At 45.3% G+C, this 24,943-nt stretch overlaps 1 protein-coding gene across 1 annotated transcript in view; it reads left to right on the top strand.

Moving 5' to 3' along the window:
- Positions 1–24,910, top strand: part of Bma (SCY1-like protein bma) — a 158,593-nt gene extending 133,683 nt beyond the window's left edge. Inside the window, exons 17-20 of the mRNA XM_077691753.1 lie at positions 2,957–3,087; positions 3,155–3,372; positions 6,138–6,284; positions 11,957–24,910. Of these exons, the coding sequence (XP_077547879.1) occupies positions 2,957–3,087; positions 3,155–3,372; positions 6,138–6,284; positions 11,957–12,241 (781 nt within the window). The 3' untranslated portion in view covers positions 12,242–24,910. The remainder of the gene's footprint in view (positions 1–2,956; positions 3,088–3,154; positions 3,373–6,137; positions 6,285–11,956) is intronic.
- The last annotated feature ends 33 nt before the right edge of the window (positions 24,911–24,943 follow it).

The raw sequence follows: 24,943 nt of genomic DNA, 5'->3' as shown, positions 1-24,943 counted from the left end.
AAACGATTTCACGATGTGTCCAAGATTGCTTAACCTTACACCCGCATGACCCTCACGCACTCCGGAGCATTTTGCCAGTCTGAAAAAATGCCGGTTCCCCCACACTGCTCGATGATAGATCGTAGTTACCTGAGATGGTTTTCAGCAACCGACGTTTGTTTCTGCTGCCAAGTCTGACAAAAACATGTATTTATATTGAGAATGAAAATATCATAACATTATCACATAAGGTGTGTAGCTACAACAGCACCAGGGCAAGGATGCTACCGATTTATTAGTTTCTACAAAACAAATAAAGGCATGTGTTCTCGTCCACCTATATTTTTAATATTACACGAAAATAGCTAAAAAAATTAGGCCTTGTTTCAATTGAAGCGCTTTAAGGAGTAGAGAGAGCACGCACTAGATGGAGGCATGGAGGCCTTACGGAACATACATAGCCTCCTTCACACTATCACCCACAGCATGTCCCAACCGAGCACTCCCTACATAGGAGATGCACGAACCTCGATGTGGTAAGAAACTGAACTGCAATGACTGCCCACCTGCGCTCTTTCGAGTGTTTTCTTAAAAGATTTACGTGGTATTTAAAAACGCCACAAGGCCGGCACGTCATGCATCTGAAACAAATGCAGTGTTAACAGGATACAAAGCCCGAGAAAATGTATCAAGGCTGATTCCATCAAAACGGATTTCAAAAGAAACTCCGTATGCGTAGAGAAACCCCAGCGAACTGTAGGAAGGTCAACGACAGTAATTTCCCAAGATGCTGGGACCAAAAAAGAAGTCTCGCAAACTCTCTTTTTTTTAGAGATCTCAACAGAGTTTCACGAGGCTTTTCTGGAAGGGCTTCACGGTGTCAGTTTTCTGGTATTCTGACAATGTGCTGCTCTGGTCTTACAAAATTAGGATATTGTTGAAGCTGCGCTCTCTCTGTTTATTTTTCAAAAGCCAGCGACTACTCGAGCATAGTTTGTTACAAGCGAACTTAGCGGGTGAGCAAAAATTTCTGCAGCGCAGAAAGCACTGCTTCTGTGAACTGTTCTGATAATATAAGTTGAAAACTGCACTTGCACACTTGGAATTAAGCGGCATATCTACTGGCATTTGTTGCAACGCACCTGATAAAATGTAAAGGGGAGTGACTAACATACCTATAATTGTTAATCGTAATGTCGTACTCAAGGTCATCTTTCTTCCATAACGGGCTTAATTACAAACGTTCGGCAGAAAATAACGCAGTGAGCTTACTCTCGCTAGTTGCATCTAGCATGGCCATCTTAGACCTGTTTGCATTTTGTCGCTAGCTTGGCGGAAAAAGAGCACACACGAGAAATGCCGTGCTTTGCGATGATTCTATCTTGCACGTGCTATACAGCTTCAAGCGGCGCTATAAGCGGGTGCTTACTTTGCATCGTGTTGCTTCCGGCTTAGCTTAGTTTGACTGTGAACATAAAGCTTGCTTCGATGTGCATTTCTGACAGCGTTTGCGTTCAACTAGTAGCATTTTTTTCTGAGCGATAGAGTGCTGATGGGTCATACGCGAAAGAAAGAAAAATATCCAGGTATGATGTTCAAAAGTGTGAATTGTAGTTGCCATCATGCAGGCATCATTGTCAACAGCGTTTTCAAACTATGTTCGCCTAGGTCTTTTATTGTATGTGCAAGCAGGAAGAAGCCAAGATGGTTTTCACAGCAGCAATGAGTCGCGTTTGGGTTCTGTGTTAGGTTGCTGGGGGTTACGGATACCTCACTAAACTATAATTGAAAATTCCAAGTCATGATTCCATTCAGTATCAACATTCGTGCTGGATGCCTAAACTTTCACTTCATTTTGTATTATTGAGGCTAACAGGTTGACTCATGCGCGAAGCTGGCTGCTGTGCCACAACTGAGGCTGGCTCCAGATAGTTTCATCCAACAAAAAAAAATTTGCAGATGCTTTCACTACAGCACGTATTACTGTAAGGCTTCTAAAATATTTCGCGAGAGTTTGCAGAAATCTGTAAGTATTTTGCTATTCTCGCGTCGCTTAACACACAGAAATAAAACAAGGCCGGTGTTAGATACTTAAATGCTTCCTTGTTTCTCTTTGCCTAACCAATTGGGAAACGCGTCCTGTGACCGATGTGTAATCCACAGCTCCTTGTATGCTTTGACAGGGAGATCGCTGTTATGCTACACTGGAGGTGGTCACAAAGTATAGACGTAGGTTCTCCTCAGAAAAAGCGTACATGACGACGCAAACGCGTACCGATGTAGCCATGCGCACAATGCAAGAATTACAAAGTTTTGTCTAGTTCAGAGTCCCGCAAAAAAACGCAGAAGAATTGTTGTCCCTAAAGATGAGTCACTGTTGTTGGCCCAGGGCCCAAGAAAGTGAAAAAACTGAAGCCTTGCTCCACGTCGTACGCGAGACAGGCAGCTAGCCGCGGTTGCTTGCGCAGCGGCAATTCGCGGGCAGATACACAAGTGCTCGGTAGTCTCGCGCACAGCGCACGTGGGACACAGTGGTGAATCTCCCTCTCCAGCCCACATTAAGGAGTTCTCTCTCTCTCTCCTCACAATTGACTAGAATTGTGTCCGCATTTCTCCAAATTCACCAATTTCCATCGCCCCTATCGGGCATCGTAAGTAGCAAACAGATCGACATTTTATGGTTTTCAGCTGTTGTTTAAAACAAGTAACGGAGGAACAACATAAATACCTACATGTCGTTCCTGATGTTCCCGTTGGACGAGGTAACCTCCTAACGATAGGGTAGCAGAGAGGCCCCAATCAATGTTAGATCTTACATGCCGCCACCGTATGAGGACCCTCGCGAAGCGGGGCAGCAGTTAAAGCATTGTAGAGTGCCAGTGACAGCCACGCAGTAATTCACTGTGCAGTCAGAGTTCTGGTGAAGCTGTATTGTCCGCTGAGCTACGGCTGCTTCGCGGGACCTTCGTGGTCGCAGGCTGCCCGTGCAGATGAACTACAACATGGAGCAGCCCACCGGATACCCGCACCGCCCACCCTCGCTTCGCCTCGAGTCCCGGCGGACGTCCATCAGCATGGACGACGTCGTCCGTAGGACCTGCAGTTCAGGCAAGCCGCTTGACGGGGCAGAGGGAGAGAGACGACGCTGACCTGCGTATCTGCTCCTGTCCCGCAGCTTCGTCGTCGCCAGACTCGAACCTGCTGCGCGTGCAGGCGACGCTCCCAGGGCGGAGGCACTCGGACAACACGATCCAGCCCCCGAGGATCCTGGTGGCCCCCTGTTCGCCCGAGGGCACCGTCAGCTACACCCCGGGGGGCCTCCCCGTTCGCAGGCATTCCAGTGTCGGGACGCAGGACTCGCGTTTTTCGGGATTCTTCACTTCGCCCAAGATGGTACGCCGGCCTCGAGGGAGAGCTCCCCACTGGCTGCAGGCTGCACTGGAGTTACTGTATATAGCTCCCCCAGGGTAGCAGAGTTGCGCGTCCATCCGCCATCTTGAGTTCCAGGTCGTGCGGGAAAGCCACCTGTTTCGCATGTAGGACTTGCCACCGGGCCGCCGCGCCAGGGGCAGCGGCGAGGAAGAGTGGCGAGGAGCAGCGCGGAAAAAACGCGCACGATAGTCGGCTGCTTCTCAACTTAGCGGCCGCCGCGGCCGTCGCTTCCGCAACCGCTTATACTGAGTGGAGCAGAACTGACTGAATACGGGGCCTTGTGCGCAGCAGTGAAAGCGGGCTTTCCTGTCGAACTGGAACCCGCGGCTTGTGGCAATCAAACGCGCAACTCTTGCTCTAAGCGATATACAGGAACTCTAGGCTGCACTAGCCAGCAGCGCCGCCATTTCGACGACTAGAAACTAAAGGAGAGAACGCAGATGCTTTACATCGATAGATCAGCGTAGCGGCTTTACAAATACTCCGCAGTCCACTGCAACAGTTCTAAAGCAGTAGGAAAGGTTCGAGCTTGAAATTGCTGTTGGAAATGCGAATTATTTTATTTAGTAGGACACGAAACCCGAAAACAAATAAGCCGACTTAGTTTACACAAGCTCCACGATCCGCAAAAAGGAAGGACCTTGGAGGGCATGCGTTGAAATGAAGAAAATTGTTGCACTTGCTAGCATACAACGTTATCAAGCCCGACGTTTGTGGCGCCTTACGAAAGCGGAAAGGAAGGGATAGCTATGAGTAATTTTTTACAATGAATTTCGAAGCGAAGAAAGCAGGAACTGCTCACAGGTTTGTTTGAGGACAGGCTCCTGATTCTTTCATATTTGTTTTACTTCGTGAGCATGTACCCATAAGGCATGTGACCCCAAGAATTGCATCATTGATCTGCAGCAGACACACAGTGAGGAAGAACAGGAAACGACAGATCACGTGTGGAGACAGGGATGTCCATTCCGGAGAGGGCGCGTGGAAGTTTAAAGTCTGAGTTTATTTTGCTTTCGACAGAATATATTTTCTATACATTCCCGCAGAAGCATTTGAAGGAGCTTGAATGTGGACGAGGTAGCCCAGTTGATCACACAAACATCAATCACACAATCAGCTTATAACAATAGAAAGAAAGTAACTGACAGTGCAACTGAATAACAAAACTGTGCATGGAATGTGCACACGAACATAAGACCTGTAAAGCACATACATAACGACGTAAAAACCACGAAGCATAAGGGAGAAGTGGACAACTGTAATAACATGATTTTCATGAATGCCACCCGAAAAGAGAGCCCACACACACACACACACACACACACACACACACACAAAAATAGACAATGCAATACACAACCGCTGAACTAACAATACAGAGTGACAATACACACTACTCTATATTTGATTGCACCCAAACATTTACACGTTTTTTATTTCAGTTTACTAACTGAAGCTGCTGTAGAATCGCTCTGAAATTTATTAATGTAAAAAGGTACGTCGAAGGATCGTGTTCTTTTGCCATACCCTGTGTAAACTCTAGCTCTGATAAAAGGTTCTATATGACGGAGGCCTCGAGTAGAAGGGGCAGTCAATACGAGACGGTGGGTTAAAGCCCGTGGTGCGGACTCTCTACACGTCCCGACACCTCTTGTACACGTTGTAAAATGGAGTGTGACACGAGTGCAGGGCTGAGTGGGAGACTGAACAGAATGAAATGGGAGTGATGGCGGCGAAATGTCGCCACTGGTGCAAGACAAAGGGAGCGACAGGCAACCCATGCCGCTGCCACAATGAGCAAACGTGGTCACTGAGACAGTTAGAACGCAAAACATTGTTGGTAGCGTGGGCGACTGGCGTCCAAAAAAGGCACTGTTGATGACCTGTAAAATAGGAGCGAGGCATTGGCCCAAGCCTCAAGTTCGCGAGAGAGTTGGAAAATGGGCCTCCGCATTTTTTTACAGATTAACCAATATATTCTCTAAGATTTTGCGTTATGCTTTTCTCTCGCCCCTCTTCAACGCCGTTTCTTTATTCGGGTCGTTTATGCACCTTCACAACAACCAAGACGACGAAAATGTTTCATTAAAAGTGTGCTGTAATTTTCTTGGATGTACTTTTGTTCTTCCTTAAACTTCCTTGGTCTACCTGTGGGCAAAGGAATGTTGACATGAATGAGTCGTGTCACTACTTGTAGCACTCTAGAAAGGCTATGCCTATATATACTTCGCCTTCAGACTCACTTTAGCAAGGCGCGTAGATTTTCTATCGTGTAAGTAGGTTTTACTGCCATTTGGTCATCTAGGCAGTTTGTCTTTTGTTTTGTTTTTCAATTTATATATACGCAGAGTATTTCCTAAAAATCAGGAAACATAGCTGTGTGCCGCCATTTTTACATTCGTCCTTGAGGGTTTGGACCTCAGTTCAATTGGGAAACCGGATAGCCCATTCCTGAACCTCCTACAAGGAACGCTCACCCAGAGAAGCCATGAGCCTGCATCAGACAAAGCAAAACAATAAACAACCAGCCTCGATGACAATGTCTCATAAAAAACTAGTCACACGGCCGCAAATCTACGTGCCTTTCTAGCAGTGAGTCTGAAGGCGAAGTATATATAGCCATAATCTTTCTCCACGCTACTACAACTGGTGTACTTCTTGCTGCAATCTTGCGGTTTAAAAGCGCGGTGGCCCATGAGGACAAATGGCGTGACCTTGTTTCGCAGGCGAGCCCCAACCTGGGCGTGGACTTCTTCAGCTCGAGCAGAGCCAACGTAAGGCGGTACTCCGCGGCTGCTGTCTGCGGCGCTGCAGGACTGCCCAACGCCGCCAATCAGGCATCCAGTTTCCTGCAGCAAATTGGCTCTGGGGTTGTACGTAGCCTCTTCTTCCCCCTCCACGACGCCTCTTGCGTGTCAACCCCTCCTCTCCCCTCCTACCCTCGCCTCGGCACAGTCTTCATGTACCCAGCTTTTGGCACAGCTCCCGCCTCACAGGTGCACCGCGACACTTGCATTTCACCACCTGCTTGCCACCACGCGGTTGTGCTAAAATCACTGCGGTTGGAAATGTATCTAACAAGAACTTTACATTCTCTCAAAAATCTCCGCAGGTGGGCTGCACTACAGCAGTCCAGAACGACCAATCATGGTGACCAAATGTCCAAATTTGGAGAAGGACGAGGCCCAGCATGCCACTGGAGCAAAATATAGTACCCGCGCTCTGAAAACGGCACGGATGCACACCTCGCGCTATTGTCACAGCGCAGATACTATATTTTGCTCCAGTCGCGTGCTATGCCTTGTAATTCGCCAAATTTGGACATTTGGTCACCATGATTGGTCGTTCTGGACTGCTGTGGTGCAGCCCACCTGTGGAGATTTTTGAAAGTGCAAGCTATGATCTAAAAAAAAGTGATGAACCTGCACGTCTGGTGCCAGGAGAAGTATTTCGCCTATTTTACAGCGAAGCTGTTAGCCTCTAGTTGGTAGCAAAATTTCGTGTCGTAAACAAAACCCCAGGCAGGATTCAGCAGTTCTCGCCTAATACGCCGAGCGCATGCGTCGGGCTAATCAGGCATGCAGCATATAGCTCAATATTCGTCAAAAAAAAAAACTAGAAAACAAGAATCAAAACCGCATTATAGATGATAAGGCGCTTGCGAATATTGGGGCCCCTCCCCCCCTAGCACCATGTATTTCTGTAAATATGTTTCCAGATTACGTGTGAAGGCAAGGCAGGACTAGTGCCACTAAATAGAGCAGCTGTTGCCCAAGACGCAGAGGGCATACATCAGGCTATGCACGACCCAGCATTTGCCGCCAAAGAGGCCGAGCGCGAGCGACAAGCCCGCCGAGACGACAAGAATTATTTCATACCCTCCCCCATCAGCATTTGTAGTGGTTTACAACAGCTTCGCTGGACATCCACTTCCGCAGGGGCAGGATGGCGGCCTTTTTTTCACTTTAGCTGTCGTTCCGAATGTTGCATTTTATTGCGAACCCTAATTAAATGTTTGTGCTAGTCTAGAAAAAAGTTTAGTGCTATATTCAAGTGGTCGAAAAAGTTAGCTTTATCTGACCTGCAGTCGTGTCATTTGTGCTTGCTCTCAGTGGAAAGGTATTGTGAAGCAAGTGGCGCGGAGCACCCAACCCACATCCTCTGCATGCTCAGCATCATACTTTGCATGCTGGCCACGCATACACTTTACACGCTTGGAATTGTTCGTCATTTCGTGGCTGCCCTGTACGCCCAAATTTGCTGGGGACATTTATTTTCAGTCATCCTCCCTTGAGATCTTCAGCAGTGTTAATCAGGTTTAACGCCCAATTTTGCATAGTGACACTCAAAACATTTACATTTTTGTGGCACCATAAGTGGTGAACCAATGAAACATATGCGAAATGCCCCCATATTGGACGGTGATTTCTGCCTTGGCATTACCTCGGTTTAGCGGTGTTGTGACGTAGGAATACAGTTGTCACCAATCGCAGAAAGGCCCACTTCTGAGGGTTTCTCTTGCATAACTGCACTTCACTGCTAACATTTCAAGTATTATGCGCCAATTTATGAAAAATATAAGCCACTTTGTCCATTAAGGTGCATAAGATCTGAGAACTTATAATGCTGTCTCTCAGCATTCTTTTATTTGGCAACAAAGAGATGCCTGTTCGTTTCCGCATCCAGTGATCTTGGTCTTCGCACAGAGCTTTGACGTTTGCGTATGACGTACTGGCCTGAGCAGTGTGAGAGGAAGACAAAGCCCGTAAAAATTACCTCGAGTTCTACTCGTAAGTACCCTGGCGTGGTTGATAAGACGGCTGAGGATTGCTAGGCCACTCCTTTTTCAGTTTTGTTTTTAACGAAGGCTGCGAAGTTTCCCTTCAAACGGTATTTGAGGCTATTTTTCGTGACCATTTTGTCCTCCTCTCTGCTACTGGTGCTCAAAGTATGGTTTAGAAATATAGGACCTTCTCAAACAGTCAATAATTTGGAATAGTTGTCATGTAGCCCGGGTATAAAAATCTAATAACACCCAAAATGTTTAAGAAACTTGCATATGATATGAAAATGCAACAGCCGTATTGTAACCGCACGGACCGGTTACAATATAGTAATACCAGGTACACTCGCAGCACTAACAGGTACGGCTGTAAAAAAAAGTAATCTCACGACTCTTAAAACGTCATGAGATTACCTTATTTTCTACAGTTGTACCTGTTAGTGCTGCGAGCGTTATTTTTATTGCTGGGGTTTGTCGCCAGACAGAAGGGGTTTGCATGGTTTCTAAATTAATAAACATGTGCCAACTGTAAAAAAGTGGCCGTTTCTTTGTTGAAACTCATTTTCACCAGCACTCTATGAATGTTTCAGTCTGGCACACTGTGTTCCTCGCATCCTAATGCTTTTCTAGATAACGGCACGCTTCAGCGCTTGCTTATGTGGCATTGTCGCGAGCTACGTAGCAGAGAATGTTCTCTTAGTAAAGCGTGCTGGAATCGCTGTTGCTCTTGCTGGTGTCATTGCTGTCTGTGGCTGAACACTGAGCACCGTTGTCTCCACGCACAGCCAATCGCTCACACGTTTCCACTTATTTCGTACAGCACCGCTCGCAGTAGGTAAGCACGGCGCTTCTTAGGTACCTGGGCTCTCCCTTGAGAATGTACCACAGCATCAACTAAGACAGCTGACCCCTGCGTTGTTCCCGGCTTTGGCGAAACTTGAAAAAAAAATCGTTCCTGGAAGCTTTCACTATTGAGGCATTCTTCGGAAAGTACACTCAGTTATACTGCTTTAACCGTGAAGCATGCGCAAATAATTCATTTGTGCCATGGGATCGAGGATTAGTCTTTTAAACGTTGTAACACTCGAACAGCTGATTTGGTGTTTTTCTTCTGTCCCTCGTACAAAATAGACAAGGTTTAAGGTACCAAAACATTTTCTTAGTAATTTGCCTAAATACCCCTGGGCAGACGGAGTTTCGTCCCCACATTAAAATTTTTTTTGGCTCGTGACCCCCGTATTCGAAACAAAGGAGACACTTGATCGATACACGAGTGGCTTCTCGGGATGGGGCTCTGTATTAACGACGTCGCTTAAAGGGACATATTAATAAAGTCACTATGAAACTTGAATTAGTGTATTTTCTGTTATGTAACCTTCCCCAGCATCCGCTAGACTGCCCTTTCGCTGGCTACGCCTACGAATGCCCTCCCATCTCACGCTAATTTGTAGAAATGTAAAAAAACGCTGTCGTATTTTCTTGAGAGAAAAATGCAATACTTCGGCAAGTGTATGGACAGGAATAGGAGGTTCTGTTCTCCGCATTTCCCACCATACTGCGACACCTACGTCCCGGTGCTCTCCACAGTCTTGTGTTTGCATTCACAGCGTACAAGTGAAACCCCGTGTGGATACCAACATGGTGCCGAGATCCGACACTAATAAAATAATAAAAGCGTGTGGTTGCTTGGTCTGCGTGGAGAAAGGTGGCGCTCCAATTCTTGGCTGAATGCAGAGTGGCTGTGCGTAGATGCAGTAATCTTGCTCGTTGTGTGCTGTCTTGTGTTTTCTTGCTCTGGAGTTCGTTAAGCACGCTACACTCTAAAAAGCGCCATTAGAAACGTGAGACAAAATTTCCAGACATATTCTTATATTTTGACATTTCTTGCCAACAAAAATTCCTTATTGCTTTTTGTTACTTTTTGACAATATCTGCTTGCTGACACATTGTTAGGGTGATCATAATTTCACCTTAAATAATTTAGCATGTTATACCGTCTGGTAAGCTTGACAGCTCATTCAAAACGATATCATGCCTCAGAATCTAAAAAAAAACATATTTGTTTTGTGTTGTTAAGTTTCTTTTGCACGCAAGCCGTAAGCTGCTTGTAATTTATCTCTTTTATAGAGAAACGTTTTCTATTTGAAACTTTTTTGGTTCAACAATTCTTCACTATAATAGGCCGCTGTGCCAAACATTTTTCTCTGCTGTTAGGATACTGGAGATTTTTAGAGTGTACATGAAGAGAGAGAAGTTTTTACATTTTTTTCTTCAGTACACAAAAACTTTTGCATCATTCTTTATCACAAATTTTTCTTTAGGAAGTGTTTCATTCACAAAATTTTACATTTTTCGAACTCACGCTCAAGGTGAGTTATTACTATCCACATACTTTTTCTTCTACATAGAAAATTATCGAAGAAATTAAATATTTTACAACCTTAGCTCATTCCGGAAAGATGATTTAACATCATGCAGTAGCACAGTTTGCTTCCTGTACGAAGCCAGGATGCCTACAAAACGAATTATTACGGCTGCCTATTCAGCCTACGATGATTAGACATGTCACCTTGATTCATTTATATTTAAGCAAGGAAAAGCTTTTACAAGACCTAGCACAGTGCAAGGGCTCGTTATGCCTAATTTACTAGCTTTCTGCGCATCTCCCGGCGTAACATCAGGATAAAAGAGTGCTATCATGGCGCAAAAATAGCCAGGCACAAACGCAGTATACCTTCCTAAAACAAATGTTGAACATGTGTCAGTGGCCAACACCTTTACATGTTCGGATTATGTAAAGCTCTACTCATAAATATGCCGACTTTTTCACGATAAGCCCTGAAATTTTTTTCTAATCCAATAACATTCTTGCCGTTTAACATTGAATTAATTTGTCTTTGAATTGCCTAAAGAAAAACCGTTTGGTGACAAGGCGTGCTGATGAATAAAGCAGGGAGTAGCTGGAAGTTCTGGCACGTGCTTTTGAAATTCTGACTGTCGTACCGATCATATTTTCCGCCTATGCGCTCTGTAGCTCATGTCAGTGTAGCTGCAACTACGTTCCCTAAAATACGACGACGAGGGCGATCAGATTAGCAGACCAATAGGCAAGCAGGGTTTTTAAATAGTTATTTTTCTAATTGTTGGTACCAGTGAAAACATTTGACGTAGTAAAAATTAGGCAGGCCTACAGCAATCGCTACATTCTCTCTTTGGCAGTTTTGCAGGCCCCTGACGCTTCTTCCCTACAGAAAGCACACGTGCTCAGCAGCTAACAATTCTAGTGAACGTGGCCGCGATTGGGCCCACAGGACAGAAAAGAAACGAGGGCGCTTCTTGGAATCAGCAGACAAAAGCTTGCCCCCCGTCCCTCGCCTGCATCGATGTTGTCCCTGTATGGCAAAATATCCGCGCAGTAGCCGGCGCAGCCCTCTGCCCCTCACCGATGCGCACCGATTCGTTGCTGGAGTAGACGCGCCGCAGCTGGCTCTCTCTCTCTTTCTTTTCTCTCTCTTCCTCTCCTCCCGCTCTCCCAGTCGCAGCTGTTTTCCGGAAAATAGCTCGCGTCGTGAAGTCGCGGGCCGCCGCGCCCAGGCCAGGGTTCGCAAGAGCACGCAGACAAGGGGACACACGACAGCATCCCGAGCCGTCGAGATTGCGAAGAAAGACAAAACAAAAACTCTCGATGCCGATCTATCTGCGCTCCGCCCTCTCTTCTCTCTCCTCCCCGCACGTCCTGCTCTGTCCCTGCCTCCCACCCAGCACCTCCCAGTGCCGCCCAGGGCCGCATCACCGACGACGCACCACTCGCCGAGGTCTCCGCTCTCGCCGAGGTCCTTGTCGCCGCGGTCTCCACTATCACCGCGGTCTCTGTCACCGAGGTCCCCGGCTTCCTCGAGGTCGGCGTCCTCGCGCTCCCCGTCGCTGAGGTCTTCGCCACCCAGGTCGCCGGCGGCATCGAGGTCGCCTTCGCCTCGCACCTCGAGGCGGCTCCTGCCGCAGCCCCGAATCCCTTCGCCGGCCGTCAGCAACGCCACTCAGGCGTGAGCACTGACGGGCCGGGACGAAGGAGCGTGGCCGAAACGAACCTTCGGTCCACCGCGCTGGTCCTCGTTAATTTGCCAGCTGTGCGACTCGCCGAATGAGCCGGGAACTTCACAGGCGCAAAGAAAATTCCGAGTCTCGCGTTTGCTTTCAAAAAATAGCTTTTAAGGCGTGTGTGCTACGGGGCGAAAAATGAGGAGTATTTCTCAGGGCTCTAATTGAGACTCCGAAGGGAACCTCACCACACCATGGGCAGTTTTCAGCGCGGCAAATGAAAACCCGTGCGCAGTTTTTAGCTAGTTTGGCTAAGTTGCAAATAAAGCACACGGGAAAGTGAATCAGTCGATATCAGCCTATAACAAGAGACAGCGCAGCAAACAACGCGGGCACCAAGGGAGGGCAAATTACAAAGGCTGCTTTCAAAAGCTGTGCAAATATTTTGAATGGCCGTATAACGAAAGTGCGGAGCACGTTGTTAAGCTCTAGCCCCATGCTGTTTTGATTAAAGACGTTTTTTTCGCTCTCTGTGGGTTACGACAAAGTTTTTGTTCCTTTTCGAGATACCGGCCGTTGTTTGGTGCGCTGTACCCGACCTAAAAGTTTGAGAAAACGTTAAAGTCTTTGTATCTCTTTGCAATAGTATCTTTAAATTGTGCAGCGCCACCCGATTCGAATTACTCTGCGGAAGATACTGAATACGGTTGCTGTGAATGGTTGCAAAATGTGGTTCGTTGCTTCCAAAGCGTGATTGGTAGAGTGCCCGGTCGTTTAGAATTTGTTTAAAATAAACATGTTCACATATTTCAACATAAAATATTAGAGAAAGGCCCAGATATGCTTGTCTGAAGTAGTATTGTTTGGAATTTGGACGCTCGTTCAGTACATTGATATCGGAGCGCGGAAGCTATTTATAGTGTCGAAATTAGGGCGGGAAGTTGGGCAGGTTGGTACTGGGTTAACTCGGGCGTTTTCTAGCACAGGAAAGACGGGAACTTGGAAGAATATGGACGGGACAAACGCTAGCGTTTCTCCCGTCCGTATTCTTCTCAAAGTTCTCGTCTTTTGTGCGCTAGAAAACATGCCCCAGTTATGGCACTGAAAGTGTTGCTTGATTTTGTTTCGGCAAATTTAGCCATATGTTGTTCTGCATATTTAGCGATACATCACCTGAGTTTTCAGAATACAACACGCTGTCGAACTCCGGGTAAATTTTATACAAATTATGGCAGTGTGCGCGAAATGTTGCACGGGCTGTTTCTGTTTCTGTGAGCCAATGCTGCCCCTATAAAATAAAATCTACACTTGAAATTTGACTTCAAATAGCAAACCTAATGCGCCAAAACCTGCTGGTTGCTGAAGTGTACACATCGGCGAAAAAAGAAAAGCCTACAGGTTCTTGCTGAAATAACAAATATTAAAAGCAAACGTGTTGGACATGATTAGTGAACAGTTAAAAGAGCTTGTGCTATTAGTTTTGACAGAGATGTTCTGGGCAATAATTCTAGGATTTGCGCTAGTTGGTACAGTGCGAAAGATTAGCTGCATAGTTCAGATCATCTCTTCATTCCGCCCTTCAGGCTTTGTGGTCTCTTGTAGTTTTATTCTGCCCTAGCTCGGCCCCACAAGTGTTCAGCACTCAAGTTCATTTCGAAAAATTACTATCGTGTTTGTATTTTGTAATCGTAAGAACGTTATTGGTACTGCACGCCCTGGTAGTCACATTGCATTCATTGAAGAAAAAGGCATCTGGTTGGTGAAGCCGTACCTTTAGACTGGATACTCGCATCACCTATGAAAAGCGGACACCGATACTGGTGCTTAAGGGAGCCTTGATGGGATAGCCTTAATGTCTTCTTAGTGCAAAATTCTGTCGTGGAACATCCACGAGTGATGGACCGGGCTGACCGTGAAAGGTAAAATTTCAGTTACAGTACTGCAAGAGGGCCCTGGGTAGGAGTTTTTCCCATGCGGAGTGGGGTCCCGTTTTACTTCATTGGTAGCCAACACTGCAAAATGCTTTCGAAAGTTGTTTTGTCTCTTTAGCTCGCAACCTGCGGCAAAGAGCGCACGCCCTTCTCGGCGGAGGCAATACTGTAAAGTGTTCTCTTTGGGTGTATTCAGCATTTTCATTGCACGTTAGTGACAACAGGGCAGGTAAATCCTCTCACTTGTCTTTCCACAGAAAATAGCTTTGTCAAGAATAAGTCTCCTCCGTTACCGTTCGCAGCCAGCAATACAACTTGTGAACTATTCGTCGTGTTCGCTCTCGGGGCCACTCCAGTCTACAACGTGGAAGCCTCGTCACTTGTGCACCTTTCGTTTCCTTTGTCGTCCGTTTGGTCGTGCACCCACCTTCAAGCACTCCAACAGCTGCGTATGTGAAGAGCTCAGCGCTGTCCAGCTTATACTCGCTGTCCTCGGCACATGGGAGTGGTTCGAAGCCGAAGCCCTCAAAGGCCGTGCCGCGCTTTTGGCATGTATTGGCGTGAGTGTTCGCTTTTGTGTCTTTCCTATCGCGAGTGCTTCGATGACTGCCGTTTTGTGCATTGTCAGTGTAAGTACGAGGCGCGAACGTTTGCTGCCCTCGTCGGGTGCATGTATGACTGTGTAGCACGAGTTTCTGCTAAAGCAACAACTATTGCTTGTTAAACGATAACCTCTGTAAACTTCAACTACTCTTCGTAATTATACGCCTCGTCAAAATGGTTGACTGCGTAGGCAGTAATTGGTTCCAGCTGGCTTCTTATTGACAACTGATAGACAACTCAAACTTAGCTTTTTACAGTATGTCGTCCATTTCACTTTGGATTCATTGCTTAGAGCTTCAGGAAGATGAAAAATTGAACAGAGGAACGTGCTGTACTCTTGTGAACTAGCTTCGTTGCTTCTTCCGGTAACTAAATCATCTTTATACTAGCAAGCTACACCCCATGTGAGCACGTATCAAATTTTTACATAATATATCGCTGGCGTGTGATTTATCTGCATTAACTGAGGTGTTTTGCGGATAAACCATCAAGATAAGACGTGTGAACGCCCTTGGAGGGGTAAGATGATGTGGGGTCTACAATGCAACGACGACGCTAAGTTTAAACTATAAGCTACAGGTTTGACGATCATCGAACTTGCGCAAGCATTTTCTGTAGATGTTGGCAGTCTGTGCGCCATACATCTCGTACCTGCATTGTTACCCTACAAGTGCTAAAATCTGATCCTAACGACATACCCAAATACACGAAGGCAACGCATTGCCCACTGCACCGCATTTTGTTGTTGTCCTTTTGGTTGTACGGCCGATGACCTTCCAAATTATAAGCGAGGCTGATTTGCTTGTAAACAAGGAAGTAGGCCATTCCTATATCACGCAACTCAGAGCAAGAGTATAGTATTAAAAAATAAAAGTAATCAAACACTTCTAGTTGTACGTAAGAAATGATGGCGTCGGTCATTCCTGAGTGTTGAGAGTGTGTGACATGGTGTAACTCGGCCGTACTCGTCTCCCCCCTGCGTGGTTGCCCTCTGTGACTGCGTTGTTTCACAGTCAATATACCGCTGCCGCGCTTATGCGTGTCCTCACGTCCACGTTCACTGAATAAAAGATGAGCACACCTGCTAAGATTCCCTTCAAGTGCGCAGCCACTGTCAAGGTCTATGCAAGCGCGTTAGTAGTACTTAGAATGTGCGTGCGATCAATTCGTTCCCTGACAAGTGAGCACGCTGTCCTTTATTGCACGGGGCAAGAGCGCTGCGCCAGGCGTGACGCATGATGATCAACCCCAGGCATAAAACCTCGGCCGCCCGCTGATACAAATTGCATGCCAATAATAAGCCATTTCCACATACCGTTCATTTAAAGGGCTCGACCGAGTACCTCGCGTCTTCATAAAATACTATCCACTGCTCCCCTCCTTCCCTATTACATAATTTGAAAACTGGCTGTATGTAATTAAGTCTGCCCTTACGCCTTTATTCAGTAACGAACGAAACACGCTCCTGTAATTCCGCCTGATTTATTTTTGGCAGCCAACTTCAGCACAATAAAGTCTAGGCTATGCTTACCATTTGGAGGCTTTTAAACATGCTACATAGATGACAGCGTTTCTAATCGGCGTTTTTATCTCGTACGCTTTGTTATTTTCTTAACTTTTGCCAAGCCCCCTGTAAGTACTTTTTCGAGTGCTTAAAATAACCTTTTAACTATGCAGTAGACTTAAAACAGAAATACCTTGTTTTCCGCCGTTTTCGTACGCGGGCATTGGAAGATAGGATTTCGCGTTGTTATCTTATGCATCGCGCACTTCTGTGGATACAAGTTTTTTGCTTAACCTTCAGAGGTCGCGGTAGGCAGTGTTCACAGATTGACAAAGTAACAATGTCACGTGACCAAAAAAAGTTTCTTTCAAACTCCTGTTGCTGAAGTTGGACTGTTGTGCCACCATGAATGTTTGTCATTTTTTTAAGACCCGACACTCGCAGTCATCTGAAATCCATAATTCCTGTCGAATGTAGGTGTCGGCTTTTTATCCTGGTAAGCTCAACCACAGTGAAAATTTGTTTCTAATATCACATTATTTGTTGTCCATTGAGGATATTCTCGCGCTATTGCACGTTTTTCTGACAATCTAGACACGCTAAGATAGCTCTCTTTTTTGTCTTCGGGGACTCGGTGCGTTTCTCTCTGCTTTCTCATCCAAACTCATCCCGTATAACTGCTGTTATTGTCTTGTCTTTATCCGCAACTGTGAAAATGTAACTGCTCCTTTGATGTGTGAAATGTTTGTGCTGCAGGACTCCCCCGTGAACTGGCTGCCAAAATACGAACAACGTAGAAACGCAAAGTCGAACGCTACGTGCTGAGAGTTTCTAAAATGCGGAATTAGATTTTTGCAGATGTTTTGAACCCATTGAAAAAAAAGGCATAGTTTCGATACACTCGAAGCAGCATCGTAAGGAAAGCAAACCACTACCCTCTTAGGCTCTTGCTCAAGGATAACGAGATAACAATATGTTATTAATTCAAATTATTCATTGCTAAGGCTACTTGGCCTATAAAGGAAGATGTTGATGCTGTTAGGTCCGCCTGCGGTTGCGGACGGAGCACAGGGTTCCTTGTATCGCCAGCCGTGCAGCACGATCGTTTCCCGCTGTTAATACAAGTTCCCCCATCGCGCCACGCAACTGAAGCAGCCATAGGAGAAAGAAAAGACTAGCAGAGTAAACACATTCGTCACTTGTGTGTACATGTACGCACAAGGTTGTTATGTACAATATATGTTGTTGAACACCCTGTTGATATGCGCTTGCGATTAAATGAAAGTTAGGATATAGTAAAGATCTATGTACACGTGTAGGTATTTTACCCATGTTGACACGAGGCTGCTTGTTGGAAATCTGTATATGTTACGTGCTCCTTATCAGTGTTACTGTTCAATGTTACCAGGTAATTTGATGCCATGTTATGAAAATCTAATACATCTTAAGCTTTTCAAGACAGCATTAGCGTCTCGTACTTCTTGCCTCCTTACATTGTATGTTCCCATTCTTTTAAGTTCACCAGCCTCAACGTCTACTTTATACACATTTTTCATTGACTTCTCCATTTGCCTCCATCTGGAGCAGTTGATTTTCAGATCTGCTATCATGTCAGCGTAATGTTTTTTTTTTTTCTACTGCGTGCTGTCTGAATGCAAATTTCAATACATTGAATAACTGATTTTGGCTTTTAAATGTAAGAAAAGATAGCTGGTGACGCACTACGTCACAAAAATATTCTGATGTATTTATATTTATTTTAGGATTTAAGAAGTCACATGAACGATAACCGGGCAATGCGTTCAGCAACCTTAAAAATGTGTCTGCCTGAAATAGGGGACATTTTTTTTTAATTTTCCTGGCTTCTCCACACAAAGGTAAACGTGATGCGTGGCTTTGCATTAAATATCCCGGGAATGTCTTATTTTCTCGAGGGTGTTGTACGTTATATAGCTGCACGCATACCCCAACAGCCTACATATATGCAAATCACAGGGATATTTTAGTAGAGCTTAAGCATAATCTGACAACAAATCACCAAACAAGGCTTCTTTTCGAGAACGCCCTGCGACTATGTTAGAACACATAATGGCGTATTCCCACACGAATGACCAATTCTCTGGCTAGTTAATTGCACGGGCATGATACATCACGACGCAATCTTTATCACTGGTGCCATATCATTTACAGCATATCAATTTACATCAACACAGAAGGTTCGTTGCAGTTGTACTGTTCATTGTATCCGTAGGGCGAGAGCGCTGGCACGAAAAACAAGCATGTTAGAAAACATTTATTTTAAACCTAACAGACACGAAACGTTCAAATTCTGCCTTCACGTACTATACTTTTTTTCTCTCCTTATCTTCCCACAAATTTTGTGAAATCTGCGCCGCTGTCATATCGTTTTTTATTTTGCTTGTTCAGCACATTATCTATGCACCGACTTTCAGAGCCGAATCCTTCTTTGGGACACCCTATGTCTCCGTAACGGCATCATCTGAGATTGTCGTTTTCTGGTACTTGCTTGTATCGTTTCTCGTGCTTGCAGCAATATTATTTTAGCTTTGTTTCACAAGTCTTGCTGCAACCGAAAATTTCACACTCGTTAGTGGTCCGGTGTTAAGCAAGGAACCAATGTTCGTCCAAATGGATGATCTGAAATATGCTGCCAAGTCTATACGACCACATTTGTTAGGTTATCTGGAGTTCCTCGAATTTCTCGCAAACATGTTTTTTTTTCTTAATAAGGTTTGTCATACCAAACTCTGAATACGGTGACATATCTCAATTGTTAGCAAGCGAAATATTTCTTCCTGCTACTTTTTGCTTCTCTGAAAACGCATCCTGTACGTGTTCTTGTTTCTTGAGTATATTCCTACAATTTCCTGCTGCTCCTACAGCTAATCCCAGTAAAAAAAAAACGCTTGTGATGAGTGCCAATACGCAATGTGTTTCCCTGTATGTTGAAGAACGTACCATCAGCTGCCCTTGTGACCGTTGTGAGATTATCGGTTCAGCCCATATCAAGTTGACAACCGGTGTCGCATGCACACCTTCGGGTACAGAGCACTTCATGTACGATACGATCTGTTTCTGGCCCCTGTGTCGTTGGCCAGTGTACTCGGCTGTGTACATCCCCTTTTGTACTGTAAACATGTGTTGTGCTGCTTAGCCATGCGTTCTGAAGTACCGTTACACATGCACCGTCCGTTCACACATGTGGCAGTGTCACCGCAACGCATGTGGCAATGCGGCTGGCCTCAACGGCTTAAAGAAAGCAGATGCGCATATGCGTCGTTCATGGGAAAAGGACATCTAGTTGGAATGACGGGGTTATTCTAGCTTAACTGTTATTCAAGAGGTCGCAACAAGGGGACGATCGATTGATTTGTTCCTTCACTTGGTGTCGCCAGTTTGCAACACGACGTCTAGTGTATTAAAAGAGTCTTCAAACCTTCTTGTGACATACGCTGTGGTGGCTGGACCACAAGCGTGAACGGAGGGTTTCGTAGGAAAGCGCGTAGATCTAAAGTGCGCCCCGAAGGACTTTGAATGCGTGTCTGGGTGGTTTCTGTTGTGTGTTTCAAGCGCCTTCTCTTTCCCTCTGGTCGCTGTGGCCCTCGTCAACAGCGCGGTCACCACGGCGTGCCCCCTTCCTTGTGTGCGTTTGTGCCCGGTGCTCTCTCTACGCCGCCCAATGTGCGCGCGTTGAAACCAGGAACTTCAAAATGCATATCAACTCCTTGCGACAACACCGGCCAGTTCGGTGTGCCACACAGGCATCTATGACACCTCCTGCGCTGCGCGACGAGCTTGGCGAATGTACGAGGGCAGCTTCTTGCACGTGCTACTGTTCTTTGTATATGTACATACACAAGCTTTTCTTTTTCTTTTGCTCTTTTACTTCTACGAAAATCCCTCTGAAGTGACTCTCGGAACAGCACATCACAGGGCAACAAAGAATATTTTGAGGAAGGGGGCGAATTTTCCTTTTATTGTTTTTGCCTTGTTACAATATCAAGATGTGATTGAATTCTGAAATATGAGTTTTCTTGTTGAGTTACGCAATGTATGAATGAAGACTCACATAGCAATTCAGCCTGTAAAAGAGATTCTTTGTTAACAATAATTAAATCATTCAGAAATTATTCAGGGAAAACTGCTGCCTATAAAGGCCGTGATTCTGCCTCAAAGGATCATTCGTGGCATACAGATTCTGTAAAAGGTATACAATGTCAATGCGCAATACGTGGTGTGTTTAACTATAGTTATTTACAGAACAAGAAGGTAAGAAACTTCAGGCCTGAATGGACGGCATTTTTCCTTAGGACCGCCAGTGTCCAGCAAAAATCTTTACCAGCTTAGGCGTAACCAATCCAAGCTTATGCGAGTAAATGAATCAGTATTTACCGACATTTCCCCTGTTCAAACCAAGCTGCGGACGCCAAGCCTCGACACAGAAAAGGGTAAAGAGCCCTATATCTAGACAGGCACGGTTTCGTATATCAGCATGATAAAATTTGGGGAAAGTTGCTTCATTGGGTTCAGGCGCCAAGTGTCTATCGATAGATGGCTTTTTTCTGTCGATTTTTATGTTGGAGTTTACCTTTACGTCGAAAATATATTTTAAATCTGATGCGATGTTAACTAAGGCGCCCGCTTTTTGCGGGATGATAGAGGTTTTGAATGTTCATTTCTTATTGCCCCGTCACTCAGACATCCAGTTGAGCTCATACCTTTTCTGCATCATATCTAAGCTCGTCTCTGTACAGCTGTGATGACTACAAAACCGATGTCAATGTTGCCCTCAAGTGTGAATAGTGTACGCACTGTATATCCCACTGCACATATGAGTGATCCGCGTCTGCTAGCACCCGGGAAATCAACTTTTCCTAAACCATGTGAACGAATTATTTTCAGGTTTACTTAAAAAGTGACCATAGCTCCGTACATTCCTTGCTTATTACATGAAGCAATTTTGACAGTTTTTTCACCTGCTGTTCAATGATGACTCGCTGGGCTCGTTGCGGGTGGTGAATAGAATACATCTTAATTTTGTTATCATACCTATTGAATGAGGTTTCTAAACTTATCATTATCACATATCTTGAAGGCTATTCGCTAGTATTATTGTTGCGCCCTTATTTCGTGTCCGCGTCCTCCCATTCGAGTGGTTTTATTGTACGAGTCGCCAACAAACCTCCCTTACGCTGGCCAGAATTTACGTTACAGATATATTGCTTCTAACGATCTTTCTTGCTCTGCCTCACATTTAACGATATCAATATTGCCTACAAATTTGTAAGAGCTTATGTAGGACCTCAGTGAAAGTAGGCGAGGTCTTGCAGCGAACGTAGTACGTACGCAAAATGAAACCTCAAAAAGACGCGCCAAAAAGAGCAAGCGAAGGTTTTCTTTGCTCTTTCTTGGGGGAAATTATTTAAGGTCACAAGGCATTTTGCTTGTGTTCAGTCTCTACGCTTGTCAGCTTCCACTCCTTCTAGCAAGGTTGTTTTCAAAAATCGGTGTGCAGTTTTCTTCACGAGGAAGTATAAAATGGATTGTGTCTACAAGACACGGCTAAAACACAATAAAGGGGCATTGATGTATCATCTGTCGTGCTAAAAGCCGCTGATTTTTTTTCTTTTTGTGCCTTCGTGCGTCAGCCGAGCGTAAACATTTTCTATTGCACTCAAAGCACGAATTCTGGAAAGATTGCTCGCAGGTTACTTTTGCTTTCCTCGTTAAGCATATTCGATAAATTGAAGCGGTTTCCGGGAACGCTCTTTGGGCGTATTATCTGCAAGTGACAATTTACATGAACGTTGCAAAATTCGCCTTAAACAAAGGCTCGCGCAATTTGTTCAGTGTTGTAGCTACGGTGCTTTAAAGAACACAAGTAGATGGTTTGGAGAAATTGTGTCTCTGTTGTTGCTTGGCCTCTCACTGCTAGTATTTTTTCCTTTTCATTCGTTTTGCAATGGAAAGAATTTCATGGCCTTTCTGTACTGGGTATTCCTAGTCCCCTTTCGAGTCTAATTGTAGCAAGCTACCCAGCCTTGGAGCAAACCAAGAAAAGCAAACTGGGCCCGCTGTAAACCACGTCTGCTTCGTTCAAGACACATCCCAACCATTCCAGCAGAATACCTTTGCCTGGTGGTTGGTGCATGTCTTTATGCATGTCTCGTTTACAAGAAAACAACTCACCATGACGATACCGCAGCCAATCAACAAGCGCTTGCACTTAGGACGTTGCCACCAGCGTCATCGCCCTCTGCAAGAAACTTGAGACACACGCATGCCAGCATCCTTCCCCCGCAAGCTCGCTGCTTCATACATCGTTTGTGTGTGTGTGCGCGCTATTCAAGAACCGAGGTCGACTGGAGGAACAGTGAAGGAAGGGGATGGCAGGCTGACTACACCGGAAGATGCTAGAACACAGAACGGAGTTAAGGCGTGCAAATACGTCGAGGCGAATGAAGAATGAGCGATAAAAAGAATAACAAAATAAGTTTAGAGGAGCGAGCGAGCGCCACCTACCCTCTGCTCAAAGAACTCTTCGTAGTGGCCCCCACGGAACATGTATATTCCCCAGCATGTGATGCCGGTGTTGTGCCCCCGGAACTGGAAATCATGCAACGTGTCCTTCTACGGGAAGGCGAGGCCAGTTTCTTTGTTGTTGCTGCTGTACCGCTATCTGACGCCTTGCCACCGCTATATTTTTAACTGCTTCCGCAGTTTAGCAGCTAACAAAACCTCGTGTCTATACCATGTCGCATCTAGAGGCTACCAGTCGTGTGGTTCTGCCATCTGTGATTCGCGTGGGCTAGGGAGGGGGTAACCGCATGACTTTCTTGTTTCTTTACCTTCACAACTGTACACCCCAAAGACATCGCCCGAAGACTTACCTCTAAACTCCAATGACACAAAAATACCATTTACAAAATTGATAATACCCCTCTGTTATTCGTGGTAAATATAACAGCTAAATTATTTTGGAATGCAGCATTTTCGCATGCTAATAATGAGCAAGAAAGCAGTGATTTTTACTTTAAAATATTTCTTTTCCATTCCCTCCACCTTGTTTTTGCTGCCGCCGACTACGCTCACTGAAACTGTACGCATATTTATGAAATATCAAGCTTGTACGGAAGTCTATATCTAGGTGAAACTCTAGAATGACGCGACAGTGGGCACAGGACCAGCGGGAGCCTTGCTTATTGTTCCAAGGATGGCCATTCTATCGTTACACTACTTTCTTTGCGCATTTATTTCTTGACAACAGCTGAACAGGGCGTTTACGTACTTTCAAGGGCAGAACCGTTGCTACGCAAGTTCTCAGGCACAAAAAGGGCCGTAAGAGAATAAATGTGTCTTACGGTAAGTTCATTTCTATATATAGCAGTTATAAAAAACATAGAAGTGTATAGGCGATTTTATGGAAAAAAATGACTGAATAGCACCGCTCGACAGCGCATCGTCCCAACGAGCAGAAATTCCAACAAAGCTGTAGTATTGGTTCGCAGAAGCTACCATGACATTGAATTAGGGCTCTGTGTAGTCTATTTAAAAATATAACGCGAGACATTAAATTTACATTTGCATACTCTCACAAAGAACAAAATAACACGACCCTCCAGTTAAAGTTCTTGTTTTTTTTTCTCGCCTCTTCTATCGATAAATAGCCTCCATCTCCCGCCGTTTCTGTTGAGACGGAGTTGCGTATTGGAGCGTACATTTCTTTCTCAGGAGGAGTATGCTTCTGAGATCAAGTGTACCGCAAGGAGCAAATCTACAACTGGCGGTTTATTCAGAGCAACATTGTGGTTTTACAAAACGGTAAGTTTTTTTATTGCTTTTGTTTAAGCTCGCATACGCGTTTTTTTAACGAGAGCGGTCCAGGTTGAGACCCTAAAGCACTTGAACCTGTCTAGAGCGATGTCTTTCGGGTCAACTTTCTTCTCACCGGTCACCACTCTTGCTATCTGTAGCTTTGTCTTTCGACCTGTCTCATATTCTTGCCATGAAGCAACCGATGGCCGAGTGTCTCAAGTGCCGTTGAGAGAACTTTGCATAGCTAACCGCTCGCTTTCACTCTCTTTCTCTCTCTCAACACCTCTGCCTGTCCGATAGTCTCGGTGTACATAGCTGTGGTCGCAGCCGCATGAGGGAAAAAAGCGCCATGCCATCGCACGTTAGTTTTTGTCCCTTTTCGTACATACAAATAACTATTATCTCTGTTGCCCGGCTGATGTTACTCACGAGAAAACACGATTATGTTGGCAGTATACATAGCAGCTATCCTCTCTGTCAACGTCTTTGTACCTTCCTTGACCATTAAGAGTTATCACACATATGTTATCGATTGCTCCCCTCCTGCCTTTGTAGACATGTTTGCGATATGCGTGCTTACGCCCTTTACATATCGTCCCAAAACCGCATACCGCGTGTGCATTTCTCAAGTTTACGAGTTGGTTGTGTATATGGTGATCCTTGCACGTTGAAACCTTGGTGGACAAAATTTAACAGCCCCTTTTCCTCCGCAGTGTTTTCAAAGTATGTACGAGTAACATGCATTCTAGAGTGGTCATGGGCCTATTATGAATCCAGCTGTTGAGTAAAAAGCTTTGAAAAACTCGGCCTGCCTTTGTCCTTCACTCTGCACTCGGA

The sequence above is a fragment of the Haemaphysalis longicornis genome, unplaced genomic scaffold (genome assembly GCF_048455015.1).
Source record: "Haemaphysalis longicornis isolate Haplotype H1 unplaced genomic scaffold, Haemaphysalis longicornis Haplotype H1 scaffold_10, whole genome shotgun sequence".
NCBI lineage: Eukaryota > Metazoa > Arthropoda > Arachnida > Ixodida > Ixodidae > Haemaphysalis > Haemaphysalis longicornis.
The sequence above is the reverse complement of the archived record's forward strand: the minus strand, read 5'-3'. Positions and strand labels throughout refer to the sequence as shown.